Source organism: Delphinapterus leucas, chromosome 14, assembly GCF_059928025.1.
Source record: "Delphinapterus leucas isolate spDelLeu-1000000601 "Yukka" chromosome 14, BTC_Dleu_Yukka2, whole genome shotgun sequence".
Taxonomy (NCBI): domain Eukaryota; kingdom Metazoa; phylum Chordata; class Mammalia; order Artiodactyla; family Monodontidae; genus Delphinapterus; species Delphinapterus leucas.
Genome location: NC_143142.1, coordinates 81,429,608 through 81,448,402, shown reverse-complemented (window position 1 = coordinate 81,448,402; position 18,795 = coordinate 81,429,608). Strand labels below are relative to the sequence as shown.

The 18,795-nt window shown below is 35.1% G+C and overlaps 1 protein-coding gene across 1 annotated transcript in view; it reads right to left on the bottom strand.

Annotated features, from left to right (window-relative positions):
• Window positions 1-1,325: 1,325 nt before the first annotated feature.
• Window positions 1,326-18,795, bottom strand: part of CCDC102B (coiled-coil domain containing 102B) — a 196,347-nt gene continuing 178,877 nt past the window's right edge. Inside the window, exon 7 of the mRNA XM_022584305.2 lies at window positions 1,326-17,744. Within this exon, the coding sequence (XP_022440013.2) occupies window positions 17,637-17,744 (108 nt within the window). The 3' untranslated portion in view covers window positions 1,326-17,636. The remainder of the gene's footprint in view (window positions 17,745-18,795) is intronic.

Sequence of the window (18,795 nt, the reverse complement as noted above, 5' to 3'; positions counted from 1 at the left end):
TTTATATATACCACATTTTCTTTATTCATTTATCCATTGATGGACACTTAGGCTGTATCCATGTCTTGGCTATTGAAAATAATGTTGCAATAAACATGAGGGTGCAGACATTTTCTTGTTACTATCTTCATTTTCTTCAGATAAATAACTAGTAGTGGATTGCTGGATCATATGGTAGTTCTGTTTTTAATTTTTTGAGGAACCCCATACTGTTTTCCATAGTGGCTGCACCAATTTACATCCTACCAACAGTGCACAGGGTTCCCTTTTCTCCACATCCTTCCTGGCATTTGATGTTTCTTGTCTTTTTGATCATAGCTGCTCTAACAGGTTTGAGGTGATACCTCACTGTGGTTTTGATTTGCATTTCCCTGATGATTAGCTATGTGGAATATTTTTTCATGTACCTGTTGGCCATCTGTATGTCTTCTTTGGAAAAAATGTCTATTCAGATCCTCTGCCCATTTTTTAATTGGATTGTTCGATTTTTTGCTATAGAGTTTTACGAGTTATTTATATGTTTTGGTTACTACCCCTTAACAGATTAATGATTTGCTAATATCTTCTCCCATTCGGAGGTTGCCTTTTTATTGATATTTGTTGATGGTTTCCTTTGCTGTGCAGAAGTTTTTAGTTTGATGTAATCTCAGTTGTTTATTTTTGCTTGTGTTACCTTTGCTTTTGGTGTCAGATCCAAAAAATCATCACCAAGAGCAATGTCAAGGAACTTACTGCCTATGTTTTCTTCTAAGAGTTTTATGGTTTCAGATCTTACATTCAAGTCTTTCATCCATTTTGAGTTAATTTTTTGTGTATGGTGTAAGACAGTGGTCCAGTTTCATTCTTTTGCATGTGACTTTCCAGTTTTCCCAACACCATCTACTGAAGGGACTGTTCTTTTCCCAACATATATTCTTGGCTTTTCTGTTGTAAATTAATTGACCATATATGTGTAGGTCTATTTCTGGGCTCTGTATTCAGTTCCATTGACCTATGTGTCTGTTTTTATGTCAAAACCTTAACGATTTGCTTACTATAACTTTATAATACAATTTGAAATCAGAGAGTGTGATGCCTCCAGCTTGGTTCTTCTTTCTCAAGATTAGTTTGGCTATTCAAGGTCTTTTGTGGTTCCATACAAATTTTAGTTTTTCAGGGTGTATTTCTGTGGAAAATGTCACTGGAATTTTGATAGAGATTGCATTGACTGTAGATTGCTTTGAGTAGTATGGATATTTTAACTCTTCTAATCCATGATTATGGAATATCTTTCCATTTGTTTATCTCATTTTTATATTTATTGTACATTGATAACGGTGATAGGCTGGATATGTTAGGCTATAACTAAAACATAGTATTATAGTTAATTTCAGAAACTCCTTTTTCCTTTTCTAAATGTGGCTCGTATCTGGCTCACATTGTATTTCTGTGGCACAGTGCCACTTGAAACATTAATGTTTAATACTGAAAATGAGAAGAAGAGAAAATATGTATTTTTCTGGTCAGCTCCTTTTCAGAAAACTTAATATTCTTTAGGAATGCTAATCTGCTGATCTAATCCACTGTGGATGCCACAGGGAAAGTCCTAGAAATAAGAGCTTATGCTGTACATTAAACAACTTGCTGTATCTGTTATTAAGGTAATTTAGTACGCTGTTTTACTGTGAATTATTTGGTATTGACAATGCACTGCCTTAAATCCCAAGTAACATTTAATTGACCGACAGCAATCCCAGTGCAATACTAGACCATAAACCATTGAAAAAAACATGTCAGCAGTTGACTCTTTTGAATAACATTAGACATTGATGACTGCAAGAGACTTCAAGTACCAACTGGGATTATGATACGATAGTATAGCTGTTGTGGTATAAAGCATACCACAATGACAGCCAAGTAGAAAACCTTAAACACATAGGGACTGAATCAACTAATTATGCCATATATCCTAAAGTCATTCATAGTCTTTTGCTTCCCTGCCAAGAGTTCCTGTCAAAACAGGAGGAGAGAATTATTCTGGCAGAAAAGGATAGAGAGTAGGGTGAGGAGTGGAAGGCATTCATGTGGTGACAGAAGAGCTGCCAAGCTAAATGAGGCACGCTCTTCTGTTACAAAGAGTGAAGAAAAATTAAAATTAGGACAGAAAGCAGTCAGAGTAAGCAGGGACGTGTGTGAGACAGAACAGAGAAGGAAACCAAAGATCTAGATGGTGCTTGGGTTGGGCACTCGGGTCCTGCCACTTCTCGACATAAACCCTATTTTCTCTCCATGCCAAAAAGTTACAGTATACTCTTTTCCAGTGCTGCTGAAATGGTTAAGATTTTGCAATGTTTAATAGGTATTTTAAAAGTAAGGTGTCAGAGCATTTCAACTATGACTAACACGGTACTACCAAATTGCTATAGATCTTTTTGCTTAAAAACCAACAGCTGGAACAAATTTTATTCTTACCCTTAGTCCCTATGACTCACTGTCTACATTGTCAAGGTAACTGTCATTCTGTGATAAGTTTGAGCTGGTGATGTTTTCTCTATCCACATATTATGAACGCTACAAAGCTTTTAGAAAATGAATTGATAATAATGTAGGTGCTTTGACCTGAATAAGTATCTCCTCATATAAGAAAAATTAAGTATACAAAACACTTAGCAGAAAAAAAGTGAACAGCCAGGACATTTTATCCAAGAAAAAATATTATATTAAAAAAGGAAAGGAAATAGTATTGTTAGAAGTCAAAATAAAGGAAACATTCAAAGACACCTTAAATTTGAAATTGTGTGTGTGTTTAATTCTGTTGGGCATCTCCTACAAGATGTAATCAGAAATGGCCTTTATGATGGAAGCATGAGACATAGAGAGAAGCTATGCTTAGTTAATGACTACCATGAAAAAAGAGCTGTCTAACATAAGAGAAAGACAAAAGGAAACCCATAAAACAGATCTTAAAATTGTCTTGAATGCAGAGTACTAGCAGCAATGAAAATTTAACAAATTTGAGAATCCCTCTCAGAATTCAGAGGGAGAAAATACCTAAGAGTTTAAAATGCACAGAGAGAATGTAATTGATACAGTAAAAAAAAAAAAAAGGCAAAGCAAACATCTATTGACATTGCTGAAGGAATAATTGATGATCCTGAGGTGGAAAGAAAACAGAAAAATAACACCTAAGAAATAATATTGCATCTAAACTCTTAACTGAAATTTAAAGACGTGAACATATAGATTAAATGTACTCTTCACACTTACATCTAACTTAAATCGACTATACTTCAATAAAAACAATTACATCTAATTATTAACTATGTATTTACTTCGGAATAGTGTCTGTTCACATTCAAAGTGAAAGAATAAGACTAATTTTAGTACTTTTGTAGGAAAAATAGTATACTTTCAAGAGGCAAGCATTAAATTGATGACAGATATCTCTTCTATAACACCAATATAGTAAAACAGTGTCTGTTGATGGCAATATTTTGTGAATCTAGAATTATAAGCAATCCAAGTTGTTCTTCATGTGTGAAAGCAACAGGAGCTGCTTATTATTCTGGGGCAAAATTACTGAAATGTATATCCTGGATTACTGAGTGAGGAACCAAAATAAAGAGGTCAGTAATAGCAAGAACTAGATCAAAATGTCAAACTTTATAACTAAGCAAGAGTACAAATAAAAATACTTAAATATGGTTTCATTTAAAAAAATGCAAATACCAAAAAATCTTAGAAGTATGGTCAACAAAGAAAATATGAATCTGAGTCTAATCCATGCTAAATAAGTTAATAAATATGAATTGGGAGCATGACCTTTATTGTAAGTTTAAATGTATCAACATATGAAGTTCTGACTTTGTTTGGCTGGACGGAAAAGATAAAGTACCCAAGGAACTGTCCCCCGCACACAAACAGACCTCAATCACCTGAAAAGTGACATAAATTTAGGGATTCAGCAATATGGAAAGTGTGGTGTAGGTTGACTACAAACGTAAAACATGATGAGTCATGGATTTAAATCTAAAGCATAACAGTTACAAATGGAAAATCAGGGTAAATAAAACTTATTTAATAAAACTATAAATTTATAGCTCCAGTTTATGTATTTTTACTCATGTAATATCTAGAAGGACAGGAAGAACAAAGGCAAGTATTAAGATAAACAATTCTTTATATAGGGAATATTTAAAATGTAATTTTATTATTCACTTTAATTACAGAGATGTAATCAAGAGGTTCAAGATTTTAAAAATAAACTTAAATGACTTTTCATAGAAACGAAATCAAGATATTTAACTCCCAAACCAAGTACAGAGAAGAAAACATAAAAGTAGTACTGCACAGCATAATCCCTGTAGGAAAATACAGAATGCATAGACAATCTCAGGCATGCAAAAGCAATAAAGAAAACATGCTAATTTTTAATTTATGACATTTTTGTTAATATTTTAAACCCTTTTACACATGATGAAACATTGACTTAAAGTAACACCCACTTATATTCTGTATAAAAGAGGCACAAGAGTGAATCTGGGAAGACGAAAGATGGCAATTTGAGCACAGACCCAGTGTTGGTCCTTGTGCCTGACCTGCACCTGCTTTTCTTCTCCAGACCCCCCCTCACTGCTCTCTGTAAAAATACAGAATTGTGGACCCAGATGTGCAGCCCCTAGAGGATGCTTCTTATGTTTTGATTTCTACTAGAATCATGGGAGTGAACAGCTGTGTGGGATCACATGGTTGATGGAACTGGGTAGATGCAGTTGGAAAACAAATGCAGCCTTGCCTTCCTGAGGGGTTTTCGGTCCCTGAAGGTCCTAGCTCAGCCCCTAGGAATCCCTTAGTGGAAACTGTGTGCCTTACTGTGGCTTATTCCTAAAGGGCCCTTCTAATCTGATCCAGAGGGTCTGGTGAATTTTTGGAGAACGGCATTGGAGAATGGTCTCAAAGTCTCTGGGTTGGTAGTGAGATGCATGTGAGTATATAGGGGCCTGAGAGCAGAAGAGCTTTCTCCTGCCACTCACCAGTGTGAGTCCTCCAGTATCTCCCTGTCACAGTAAGAGCGCAAACTGTGGGGCATTCCACGTCCATGGGATGTGCTCCAGCTGAGGGACTCTAACATCCTAAAATGTATAGCTACTGAGGGACAGAAAAATTAAATCCAAAATGATGATCTAGAATAGTACTTTGACCAGTAGACAGAATAATCCCATGGGGATGAAATCAGACTATAAAAACTACATTTTGTAACCAAAAAAAGTCACATAATGTTATAATTTAATTGATGGGACCTCTGCTTTAAAATAACAGATAATAGATCACCCCAGGCCAATCCCACTGCCAACAATTAAAAAGAAAATGGCCAGATTTCAAAAATCATAATTTTAAAGTCATCTGAAATGTGTAGACAACAGAACTAGATGGACTAAAAACTTCAGAGAGGCGAGAAATATTTGGATGTGAGCTGATGACCTCTGGCTGTTTTTTATTATTTTATTTCCCGGGAGAGCATGCCAGTTCTGATGGCTTAGTTCAGGCAGAGAACGGCTGCTGGGGGGACTGTGATGGGGGAGGAAACAAACAATGCTTCTAGGGGCCACAAGTGGCTGGAATGATGAATCCAGGAGTTGAAGGCCAGCTTTCTCTAGACATTTGTCAATTCTGAGGCTGTTTGGGAGGCTAACAAATTAAGCCAAAAGTTTCTAGAAAAAAGTCTCTTACATTCCACTAAAGAAAAGGGCCTGGAAATACAGCAAGCAGGAGATGAGAGCCTCAGAGAAAGCAGAGATTCACCCAGGGGCACCTACCAGTCCTGGGTGAAGATAGAAACTTCAGAATAACAAAGGTTGAAACCAACAAGCAAGAAAATTGTAATTAGGAGGAAAAAAGAAAAAGAGAATAAAATAAAAGTAAGTATTTACCTATTATCTTCAGAAAGGTCCCAAAGGACAATGCATCCATAAAACAAAGATGATATTTAACAAAAGAGAATAAGAAAAAGCTTAAAGGGTTAAATATTTTACCTTGATGCCTTTTTATTAAATTATGAGTAATATACTATAATAAATGTGTGATGAAGCACAAAAGATAAAGACAGGGAATTTAAGAATGTTGGGAAATGGAAATTCCAAGATGACACAGCTGTGCTTAAATAGCCATCACTCCCTATTAGTTTATCAGATATCACTGTTCACTTGAAATTAACTTATTGAGTAATAACAAAGGTAGTCTGCAGGAAAAAAATTAAAGATGGGTACATTGAAAATTACACAAGTAAATAAAACTAGGCAATGATTAAATATTTAAGAAAAAGGAACAGGTTCAGACAGAACACTTTGATATAGCACACCCCTGGGCTCTGCAGTAAACAATCTTAACATTCTCCCGAAAAATGTATCTCTATTTGATGCAAAATTTGGCATAAACTATATTGGCATGTTGAGATATGTAAAGAGTGGTTGAAGTTGTGGTCATGTAAGAGTTTAGTTTTGATCCAATAATGATTTCTCAAGAGATAATATGAAAAGAATAGTAGGAAAAACATATAATACAGATACATGAGGATAAGTAACAGGAAAAGCACCTAAGATACTTAAAAGTAGTTGGTCTGGGGAATGAACCTTTGATTAAAATAAATTTTAAAATTTCGTGAAATCAAATATGTCATAATTTATAACTTCTGAGATATGCGTTTGCTTTAAAAGGCATTCCCCCAAATGTTAACAATCTCTCATTTTCTTATAACACTTTCACCATTTACTTTTGTTCTCTCTTTAAAATCTACTTGTGAGCTTAATTTTATATGGTTTGTTATGGACGCTTTTTAAAAAAACTTTTATCTAACTCTGTATCTACTTTCAGATTTATTTTTAATGTTACTAATTTAAATAAACTTAGGTAGAGGGCTAATGGACTCATTTTCTCTGTTCAAAATCATAACTCCACTATGTTGTAATGAGGAAAAAATATAAAATTTATTTTGTAATGTTTTCAACATTATTTTATAGGTGTCTTACATATCACAAATGCCACTGTCATCCCCTAATAGAATTTAGTCACATTAAGGCATATTACGTTTCTACTTTTTGTAGTTATTATAGACTTCGAATTTTTAAAACATAAAGGGAATTTCATACAAGAGGAATTAGTAATCCTTCGTCAGAGGCTAACTATAGTTTTCAGTGGATTACTATAAAAGTTTCTCACATTGGTCACGTGTCAGTAGAATAATATAATCTTACTGAAAGCCGTGTGATTCATACTTTCCCTCTAGATCTCCTCCAGTCTCTGAGATTGGGGCACTGCCAGCATTGCCAAGCTATCAGGTCACAGCCATTGATAATCTCAGCACAGGTGTACTAAGAACAATCCTATCGTTGGTGAGTCTTGGCAACAGGGAATGCAGACTGCTGTTATGAAAGCATTCATGCTTTTCAATTCTGAAATTCCTGCTAAATATTACATTACACTTATTTTATGGTTCTGATGAATTTCTGGAATGAAAAAACACCAAGTTACCTGGCAGTCGTCAACATTTGTTGACCTATCCCCCTATCTCCCAGTTCCCAAATACTTGTAGTAACTATTGCCCCTTTTAAAACACCAGCTTATAATTGGAATCACTGAGTTATCAGAGCCCCAGATATTATCCTCATTCCTACTTTTGATGTGGAATAAGTACAACTGATCCTTGAACAACTCAGGTTTGAACTCTGTGGGTCCACTTGTACAAAGATATTTTTCAGTAGTAAATACTATAGAACGACAGGGTCAGTGGGTGGTTGAAGCTACTGCTGCTTCTGAACATGGATTAACCCCAGAGTTGTTCAAGGGTCAATTGTATTGGCATTCTTACATTTTCAAAAATTACATCATTTTTTCTTACTAACATCTGCACCATGTGTAGGTTCAAAGTAGGGGGATTGTGACGTGTGAATGCCTGTGAGTATTTTGTAGGCTCCAAATAAATATTTTTTTTTTTCATTTTCTAAATAATGGGTCAGATTCTGGAAAACTTAATCCTATCATACCACTGCAGGAATCTCTACTAAAATAAGATATAAAAGTACTAAATTCTATTCAACAGTTAAACTGAAAGAGTCACTTCTTAGATGTCACATTTAATATCAGAGAATTTAGCTCCAAAATATATTTCATACTTAGAGAAATTAAGTTAAAGATTTTGTATAAAAGCAGTATTTCCACTCAACCATAATATTCTGAGTTATTACCTAATCATTCACAGAGAATAAATAGATCTAAAAGCAAGCTAAAGAGAACTTATATAATGTGATTTTACATAACTGAATTAACCATACCTCTAAGGGTTCAGTAAAATGTTCATTCACAAAATTCTAATTTACAGATCTGAATACTATTATCTCTTTATCCTAAATTATAGCTTAATGTTAAAATGTCTTTTTAAAGTTCACATTTTTCTATTTAGTCATCTCTTGCTACAGAGGATTGCCCAGCATCCTCCTCTGAAAAAAATTTAATTTGTTTGATGGTAACAGTCAAATTGGAGCAACTGTTAAAAGTAACAGAAACTTAATTCCTTCTACTATCCCTTTATGGGAAATATTCTGAAACCTACTCATCCTTGCCATTCTTCCCAAGATCCTCTTAAATTTATTTGTGGTGACTAGGACTGAAAAGTATGGTCAGATTTAAATATTAAAGAAAAATGTATTAAATGAATAGATTAAAAAATTATTAGTGAAATCCTGGCTAATGAGAAACATTTTATTGGTGTAGTTCTCATCTTAATCTATCTTTAAGCCTCATAAAATAATCATTAAACGTCTTGGCCTTCTTTGAAATGGCACAGTTAGCATACACTAAATTATGGTTGCAAACTCATAAATAGGCATTGTTGGGGTTTTGTTTGGGAGGGTATTTATTGGAATTTCACATGACTTTTTTAATGTATTTTTTCACAACTTTTTTTTAATTGAAGTATAACTGATTTACAATGTTGTATTAATTACTGCTGTACAGCAAAGTGATTCACATACATTTTTAACATATTCTTTTCCATTATGGTTTATTATAGGATACTGAATATAGTTGCCTGTGCTATACAGTAGGACCTTGTTTATCCAATCTACATATAAAAGCTTACATCTGCTAATCCCAATCTCCTACTCCATCCCTCCCCCAACCCCCTCCCGCTTGGCAACCACCAGTCTGTTCTCTATGTCCATGATTCTGTTTCTGTTTCATAGGTAGGTTCATTTGTGTCATATTTTAGAGTCCACATATAAGTGATATCATATGGTATTTGCCTTTCTTTTTCTGACTTCACTTAGTATGATAATCTCCAGTTGTATCCATGTTGCTGCAAATGGCATTATTTCATTCTTTTTTATAGCTGAGTAGTATTTCATTGTATATATGTACCACATTTTTATCCATTCACCTGTTGATGGACATTCAGGTTGCTTCCATGTCTTGGCTATTGTGAATAGTGATGCTATGAACATAGGGGGTGCATGTATCTTTTTGGATTAGAGTTTTGTCTGGGTATATGCCCAGGAATGGGATTGCTGGATCATATGGTAATTCTATTTTTAGTTTTCTGAAGAACCTCCATACTGTTTTTCCACAATGGATCCACCAACTTACATTCCCACCAACAGTGTAGCAGGGTTCCGTTTTCTCCACACCCTCTCCAGCATTTATTATTTGTAGACTTTTTGATGATAGCCATTCTGACTGGTGTGAGATGATACCTCATTGTCATTTTGATTTTCATTTCTCTAATAATTAGCAATGTTGAGCATCTTTTCATGTGCCTATTGACCATCTGTATGTCTTCTTTGGAGAGATGTCTATTTAGGTCTTCTGCCTATTTTTGGATAGGGTTTTTTTGTTGTTGCTGAGTTGTATGAGCTGTTTTTATATTTTGGAAATTAAGCCTCTGTTGGTCACATCATTTGAAAATATTTTCTCCCATTCTGTGGGTTGTATTTTCATTTTGTTTATGGTTTCCTTTGTTGTGCAAAAGCTTGTAAGTTTGATTAGGTCCCATTTGTTTATTTTTGTTTTTATTGCTATGGCCTTGGGAGACTGACCAAAGAAAACACTGGTATGATTTATGTCAGAGAACGTTTTGCCTATGTTCTCTTCTAGGAGTTTTATGGTGTCATGTCTTATGTTTAAGTCTTTAAGCCATTTTGAGTTTATTTTTGCATATGGTGAAAGGGTGTGTTCCAACTTTATTGATTTACATGTGGCTGTCCAACTTTCCCAACATCACTTGCTGAAGGGACTTTTTCCCATTGTATATTCTTACCTCCTTTGTTGAAGATTAATTGACCATATGTGTGTGGGTTTATTTCTGTGCTCTGTATTCTGTTCCATTGATCCATATGTCTTTTTGTGCTAATACCATGCTGTTTTGATTAATTTAGCTTTGTAATATTATTTGAAGTCTGGGAGGGTTATGCCTCCTGCTTTGTTCTTTTTCTTCAGGATTTCTTTGGCAATTGAGTCTTTTATGGTTCCACATGAATTTTAGGATTGTTCTGTTCTGTGAAAAATGTCATGGGTAATTTGATAGGGATCACATTAAATCCATGTATTGCTTTGGGTAGTGTGGCCATTTTAACTATTAATTCTTCCAATCCAAGAGCATGGAATATCTTTCCGTTTCTTTGAATCATTTTCAATTTCCTTTATTAATGTTTTACAGTTCTCAGTATGTAAGTCTTTTATCTCCTTGGTCAGGTTTATTCTTAAGTATTTTATTTTTGGGGGTGTGATTTTAAAAGGTTGTTTTTTTTTTTACATTTCCTTTCTGATATTTCACTGTTGGTATAAAGAAATGCAACTGATTTCTGTATGTTAATCTTGTATCCAGCTACCTTGCTGAATTCCTTTATCAGTTCTAGTAGTTTTTGTGTGGAGTCTTTAGGGTTTTCTATATATAGTATCATATCATCTGTATATAATGACAATTTTACCTCTTCCCTTCCAATTTGGATACCTTTTATTTTTTTTTTTTGTTGGATTGCTGTGACTAGGACCTCCAATACTGTGTGGAATAGAAGAGGTGAGAGGGGCATCCTTGTCTTGTTACAGATTTTAGTGGGAAGGCTTTCAGCTTGTCACCATTATTATATTGGCTGTGGGTTTGTTGTAAATAGCTTTTATTATCTTGAGATATGCTCCCTCTCTACCCACTTTGGTAAGGGTTTTTATCATGAATGGATGTTGAATTTTGTCAAATGCTTTTTCTGCCTCTGTTGATGATCATGTGGTTTTTGTCTTGTCTTTTGTTTATGTGGTGTATCATATTGATTAATTTGCCTATGTTGAACCATCCTTGTGAACTTGAGATGAATCCCACTTGGTCATGGTGTATGATCTTTTTTATGTGTTGTTGATTCAGTTTGCTAATATTTTGTTGAGAATTTTTGCATCTATATTCATCAAAGGTATTGCCCTGAAATTTTCTTTTTTGGTGATGTCTTTGCTTTTGGTATCAGGATGATGATGGCTTCATAGAATGTCTTTAGTAATGTTCCTTCCTCTTCAGTTTTTTGGAAGAGTTTGAGAAGGATCGGTATAAGTTCTTTGTATGTCTGGTAGAATTCACCTATGAATTCACCTGTGAAGTCTGGTCCTGGACTTTTGTTTGTAGGGAGTTTTTAAATTACAGATTCTCTTTTATTTTTAGTGACTGGTCTGTTCAAATTACCTATTTCTTCTTGATTCAGTTTTGGTGGGCTGTATGTTTCTACAAACTTGTCCATTTCTTCTAGGTTGTTGAATTTTGTTCATAGTATTCCCTTATGTTTTTTTGTATTTCTGCAGTATCAATTATGTCTCCTTTTTTATTTCTTATTTTATTTGGGTTCTCTCTCTCTTTTCTCCTTGGTGAGTCTGGCCAGAGGTTTATCAATCTTGTTCCTCCTTTCAAAGAAACAGCCCTTGGTTTTATTAATTTTTTTCCTACTTTTAAATCTCTGTTTCCTCTCTGATCTTTATTATTTCCTTCATTCTGCTGACTTTAGGTTTTGTTTGTTCTTTTTCTAATTCTTTTAAGTGGTAGGTTAGGTTAAACAGGCATTGTTAACTCCACTTTACAGATTAGAAAACAAACACGTCAAAGGATCAAGTGAATTGCTTAAATGTCTTATGCATGTCTGACAGTTTCCAACCCTCTCCTCTGTAATTCTGGCAGGTCTAAAGTGAAAGGTCTTTTCCAATCCACAGACTTGCATATGACACTTAAGTAAGTCATGTATTCATTGAAGTCACTGTTTCTCACCTGTGAAGTGGAGATTCTAATTTCTATCTCATAAAGCAGGTAAGATAGTGCCTATAGGCCAAAAACATGAAATCCAATGTTAATATTACATTTGTGTTCCAGCAGCCCTTTCTTTTTTTTTCTTTGAAATTTTTACTTTCATTACTGATTTTTTTTAACAACTTTATTGGAGTATAATTGCTTTACAGTGTTGTGTTAGTTTCTGCTGTATAACAAAGTGAATCAGCTATTCATATCTCCATATCCCCTCCCTCTTGCGTCTCCCTCCCAGCCTCCTTATCCCACCCTTCTAGGTAGTCACAAAGCACCTAGCTGATCTCCCTATGCCATGCAGCTGCTTCCCACTAACTATCTATTTGGTAGTGTATATATGTCAATGCTACTCTCTCACTTTGTCCCAGCTTACCTTTCCCCCTCCCCGTGTCCTCAAGTCCATTCTCTGAGTCTGTGTCTTTGTTCCTGTCCTGCCCTAGGTTCTTCAGGACCTTTTTTTTTTAGATTCCATATGTACCTGTTAGCATATGGTATTTGTTTTTCTCTTTCTGACTTACTTCACTCTGTATGACAGACTCTAGGTCCATCCACCTCACTACAAATAATTTCGTTTCTTTTTATGGCTGAGTAATATTCCATTGTATATATGTGCCACATCTTCTTTATCCATTCATTTGTCAATGGACACTTAGGTTGCTTCCATGTCCTGGCTATTGTAAATAGAGCTGCAATGAACATTGTGGTACATGAATTATGGTTTTCTCAGGGTATATGCCCAGTAGTGGGATTGCTGGGTCATATGCTAGTTCTATTTTTAGTTGTTTAAGGAACCTCCATACTCTTCTCCATAGTGGCTGTATCAATTTCCATTCCCACCAAGAGGGAATGCAAGAGGGTTCCCTTTTCTCCACACCCTCTCCAGCATTTATTGTTTGTAGATTTTTTGATGATGGCCATTCCCAGCAGCCCTTTCTTATATCACTATGTTTTATTATGTGACTTATTCTTTAAAATTTTTCCTGGTTACATTCTCTTTAGAACAAGTGTTTATTTCTACTAACAGAAAATAATGTAGAATTTCATATTTGCTGTTTCTCTGTTTCTTTATCTGAGGCATCAATGTGGCTACTGAATAGGACAAATCTCTTTCACATTACTTGTTGCCAAAGATTGATACCTCGCTCTAATAATTATGGTTGAAGATGGACTCAGGAGTATTTTTTCCCAATAGAATACATTCAGAGACGAGGTATGTTCAAATGAGAACAATGTTACATTCAGTATACAAACTGTCTTCCTAGTTAAACTTGCTAAAGCTGTTATTGTGGAAAAAATTATATCAGTCTGTTAGTTTGCTTTTGAATAAGTCTTTGTAGTGTTTTAGCTGCTTTGGTGGATACAGTGCATATAGATGTATGAACACATCTCTAAAAATTACTCTTTTCCAGCCAGCAGAATCATCCTCAATGAGAGTAGAAAATTTCAAATGTTCCTTCATTAGTTATGTTCCCAGATGAATATAAATTTTAACCTTCATCTGAAGATACAGAAAGCAGATACTTGGAGGTGATTTCAGAAAATATTACTGTCTTCACAACAATATATAAAAGGGAGAAAAATATTATGTGTACTTCTTTAGAAATGGATCATGCCAACAAGATGAAAATATATTAAGATTAAAAATAACCATTCTCATGCTTTCCACTGCATTGGGTATGATGTACCCAAAGTTCAGTCACAGTGAAGACAGCAGTATGCCTACCAAGGTGAGAATGCTTTGGAGGTCATTTAATTCCCCACGCCAATCAAAGACTACAGTTTTATTCGTAGGAGTAAGTGAGGGCCAGGGGGCACACAGAAGGTCTTTGCATTTGGGAGGGGAAACATGCACAATGTATATGTTAGGTCGACACTAATCTTTGAAGTCTGTGTAACAGCTCCTCTTGGGATATGTAGACAATACCATATCTTCATTAGTTTGATTTAAAATCAGCTGACAGCTCATTTCTTCCATGCATTTTTTATAAACCTCTGTAAGAGCAGTGTCATAAGATAGGAATTATATTTTCTGTATATATCATTTCATATTTGGCATAAATAGGTGGCACTTTGCAGTATAATACTAAACATTCCCCATTGTGATATCATTTCTTTAGGGTTTTCAATATAAACCATGCTTAAGTTACTATAGTTCTATTTTAAAATGTTTATATTTGAAACTGGTTGATTTTACAATTAGTGCAAAGGGGTATTTTTAAAACAGCATTGGGGTTTCTTCATTAATGTGGTTATGAGTATTCTAATTTATGAAAATATTTAGATTTCAATTCTTTTATTAGTTTTCTAATATTTACAATATTTTCCTTAAAATGACAGATAACAATGTTTAAAGGGAAAAATTTCTGACGTTTCACTGGTTAGTGCCTATCTTTTTATATCACAATATTGTGTTCCTGACATTTTTTAGTCTAACATACAGGAGTTTAAGGTGTGTAATGTCAGGATTATTATAAAACGCTGTTTAGTAAAATGTGAATAATCTTACAAAGCGATTTCAAAACAGGTAAGAAAACATACCCAATAGGAGGTTATAGGTTTATGTAGTTGAAGTCAAGGGCAAGTAGTATTACTTTTTAAAATTTTTCTAGGAGGCATTTCCAAGATTTCTTTAAAATTTATTTTCTTTTTTGCACAAAAAATTTCTTTCTAAATATTTTCTCTGAAGGAAATTGCCTCTTAAAAAGTAGAGTGGGGCTTCCCTGGTGGCGCGGTGGTTGAGAGTCCGCCTGCCGATGCAGGGGACATGGGTTCGTGCCCCGGTCCGGGAAGATTCCACATGCCGCGGAGCAGCTGGGCCCGTAAGCCATGGCCGCTGAGCCTGCGCGTCCGGAGCCTGTGCTCCGCAACGGGAGAGGCCACAACAGTGAGAGGCCCTCGTACGGCAAAAAAAAAAAAAACAGTAGAGTGAGATGAATAAACTAATATTTGTTGCATATTTATTAATGTATAAGAAACATCTGACACAGCACATGACATTTTATTCAGTCTTTAAGGGGGTGTTACATAGTTCTATAAGTAACTTGCTCAAGGTCACAGAAATAATAAATAGCAAAGCTTATGTTCTGATTTAGCCTGAGGAATATAGGTAGGAGTGAAGTCTAATCAAAAGTTGCTGCATTTGTGGTACCTGCCTTGTCTGCAAAGATGATGGCAGCAATGTCTAGGATGTCCCTATGTGCACATATGGTTCTTTCCATAAAGCCATGGGGTCAGTTTCCTCAACTCTTGAACCTGGGATGGCCTAGTGACCTGCCATAGACTCTGACCAATAGAATCTGAAGGAAGGGGCACTGTGTGACTCCCCAGGGTGATCTTCAGGGCAAGGGAGAAGCCCAAGAAGCAACAGCCATTTCTCACTCCAGCTGAAGTATCAGATATAGGAGTGAGGTCATTTTGGACATTCTAGCCCCAGGGAGCTCTCTGTGGAATGCAGATGCAAGAGTTAACCCTGCCACCTCTATGTGAAGGAGAAGAACCACCCAGCTGAACCCAGAAAAACCCACAGAACTGTGATAAACAATAAATGTTTTAGGCAATTCAGTATTTGGGTAATTCATTTTGCAGCAATAGAGATCTCAGACACTGGTATCTGGAAGTGAGGGGCTGCCATAACAAAATAGGTGGCATTGGTTTAGGGAAATCAACAAGTAGAGAATGGAAAGATGGTGAGGAAGTTGTTAGGGCTGGTGTAAAAGCAGTGAAGCGATGGTCACTGGAGGCTGGAGAAGGGGAGACACTTATGCGTTGGTGCAACAATTAGCATTAGTGTCACCTGTGAGAACATGGAACCTATAACAAGCATGTAATAAACCTGTGGGTCAAAAAAACAAGATTCCCAGGCAGAATGTGAAAGTGAGAAATGGCTTCTTTTAAGTGGTCTTAAAAGAAAAATAAGTGAAAGAAATTAATTATTCATTTTTCAAGCAGATTTTAGAGGAAATAGAGAAGGCAGTCTCAAAGTAAGAAACTGTCTCCAGGTAAAGATAACAAGAAGTGTTATGGCCAATTTGCTTTTAAGAACTAAGCAAGACTTAAGACAGGGCTTAATAGAAGTTTGAAGGGTGTGCTGAGACGAAAGCCCATCCTGGGGCCCACACTCTTCACCAGTGCATATGCAATGGTCAGTGGAAGGCCACTGGCGGGCCTCTTTGTCTCCCCAGGCCTTAGAGTTCCCACCAGGCAGACCTTCCCCCATGTTAGAGAAAGACACAGGCACGGAAGGGAAGGCTGGGTGAATGATGAAGCCTTTTACAAAGAGACAAGCTGGATGATCAGATGAGAGGAAGCTTTACTTACAAATCAATTAGTAAATTTTCATTTGCACTAATGGGAAAGGAGGAAGACCAGGTATATTATTGACTGAGTTAAATTTTACAAGTAGGATTATATAGGGTCTCTTCTTAAGGTAAATTTCTTTATCTAAACGTAAATATGAAGCAGTAAACTATACTATATAAAAAGGTCTCAAATATTCCTCTATGTACAGTTTTATACTTTGCTTTTGTTTCATCCAACTCGAAGGAAATCATAGCTTTATTTCCACCTGATTTATTTCTAGATACTATTGTACTTGCCAGTGCTGGAGGGCTCTTCTATGACTTTCCTGCAAAATGTCTATCCAGTTAAAAGTCAAAAGCCCTTAGTTTCTGAGGTGCTTGTTGCTTTTCCTTAACTTCAGTCACAGGTGATCTATTACTTTGAGAGTATTCATATCAATTGGAGTGCAAATCTTAGCTTTGCTCCTTCAGTCTCTTTCTAATGCAAATCATAGCGTTTGACACCTCTGTCCACTTTTGCCTTGTATGAAGAATTATACCAAATTTATTGTTACCTCTCTGGGGTAAAAACATTTTTCACACAACACGCCACCCTTACCACATAGATTGTGAATATGTGTTTAATGTCTATCAATTACTTAAACCATTACTTTTTCTTAAGTACAGTGATTCTCTTATCAACTACCCAGCAATCTGTATGGTTTACAACTTCTGTTTTCTTGCAGGTATTATAACCCTTTCAGTTTGTGAAATGTATTCTGAAAGCTCCTTTTGCCTTTCAGAAATTTTACACCTTTAGAACTAGAGTTGCTTTTAAATGATATTTAAATTGTCTTTATCATAACATGTAACATTTATTGGGGGGAAAAAACAATAAGAGCCAAGAAGCCCATAAATTTAAGTACTGAGTGCCTGTAAGTTTCTTTTAATATTTCTAGTTAAATATCTATAACATTATTTTTGTTAAGAAAATGAGGAAAAAAGGACATCAAGATTTCCCTAAGATCTTGATCTTGAATTTGACATATTTTGTGAAATAATTACCAGTTTTGTAAGTGCCTGAGTTTAAGTTCCAAGTTTTCATTTGTTTCTTTCTGTTCATCCAAAGATCTCTGGAGCTTATGGATCTGATTCAGGAAATCATCAAGCTGAAAGCAAAATAGAAAATACCTCAGGTAAGATGATTGAAATAAGAAAATCCTTTTAAAAGCAAGTTTTTTGCATGACACATTCTTTTTTGTATATATACATGAATCCCAATTCTCTGATCTCTTGGTCAGTGTTATTCAAGTTAAATCATTTTAAACATTGGAAAGAACTATATAGAGTTGAGTTGGCATTATTATTTTCCAGGAGAAAAAAGCTATTTCTCTTCATACCCTCACCATTCTATAAACCCTTTTCATCAATTACTTGTGCCCATGAAGTAAACATTGTTAAGGTGTATCAAAATTAACTCTCAAATATTTTTATTTCTAGATGTCAAACATTCAGACATTTTTAGTAATACACACTTTTTTTGACATCCACAATTCTTAAGTTTATATATACACCTAACAGAATTACTTTTATATACATAATCCAAGTTTACTTTCTTACCATCAAAGTTCTCCCTTATCTAACCTGGGCAGGTTTTTGTGGACCTCACTTTTCCTAGTTTCTGCTTTATATAGATAAATGTTGAACCAGAAATTTTTTTACAGATATTCTACATGTCTCTAGTTCTAATGTTTCTGCAGTTAATGTAACATGTATTTGTTAATATATTAGGCTCATGTTGGATTTAATCATTATATTTTACATCGTTATTCAAATCAAGTGTTGCGTATTTTGCTAGATAAATGTTACAAAAATATTTATTAAAGTACAAACATGTCTGTATATATATTACTTAAAAGCTCTGATAAAATTCGCGTAGGCCAGGCATCCAGACTAATTTTGCTTCTTCAGATACAGTCTTGCATCCAATTTCATTATTTGGGGAGGAATCGGGATGCTCAACGTTCATGCCTCATTAAAGATTAATTTTCTATCAGGATAAAAATTAGAAGAATAAGGTAATAGGCTAATAATGATTGACTTATTATTCTGGAATGTCGGATTATTTCACATTTTCATTTTCTTTCAAATATCTACTTGGAAAAAACCCACCTATTTGGCATTACCAAGGGCAGTTCCCAAATCATTTACTTAACAAAT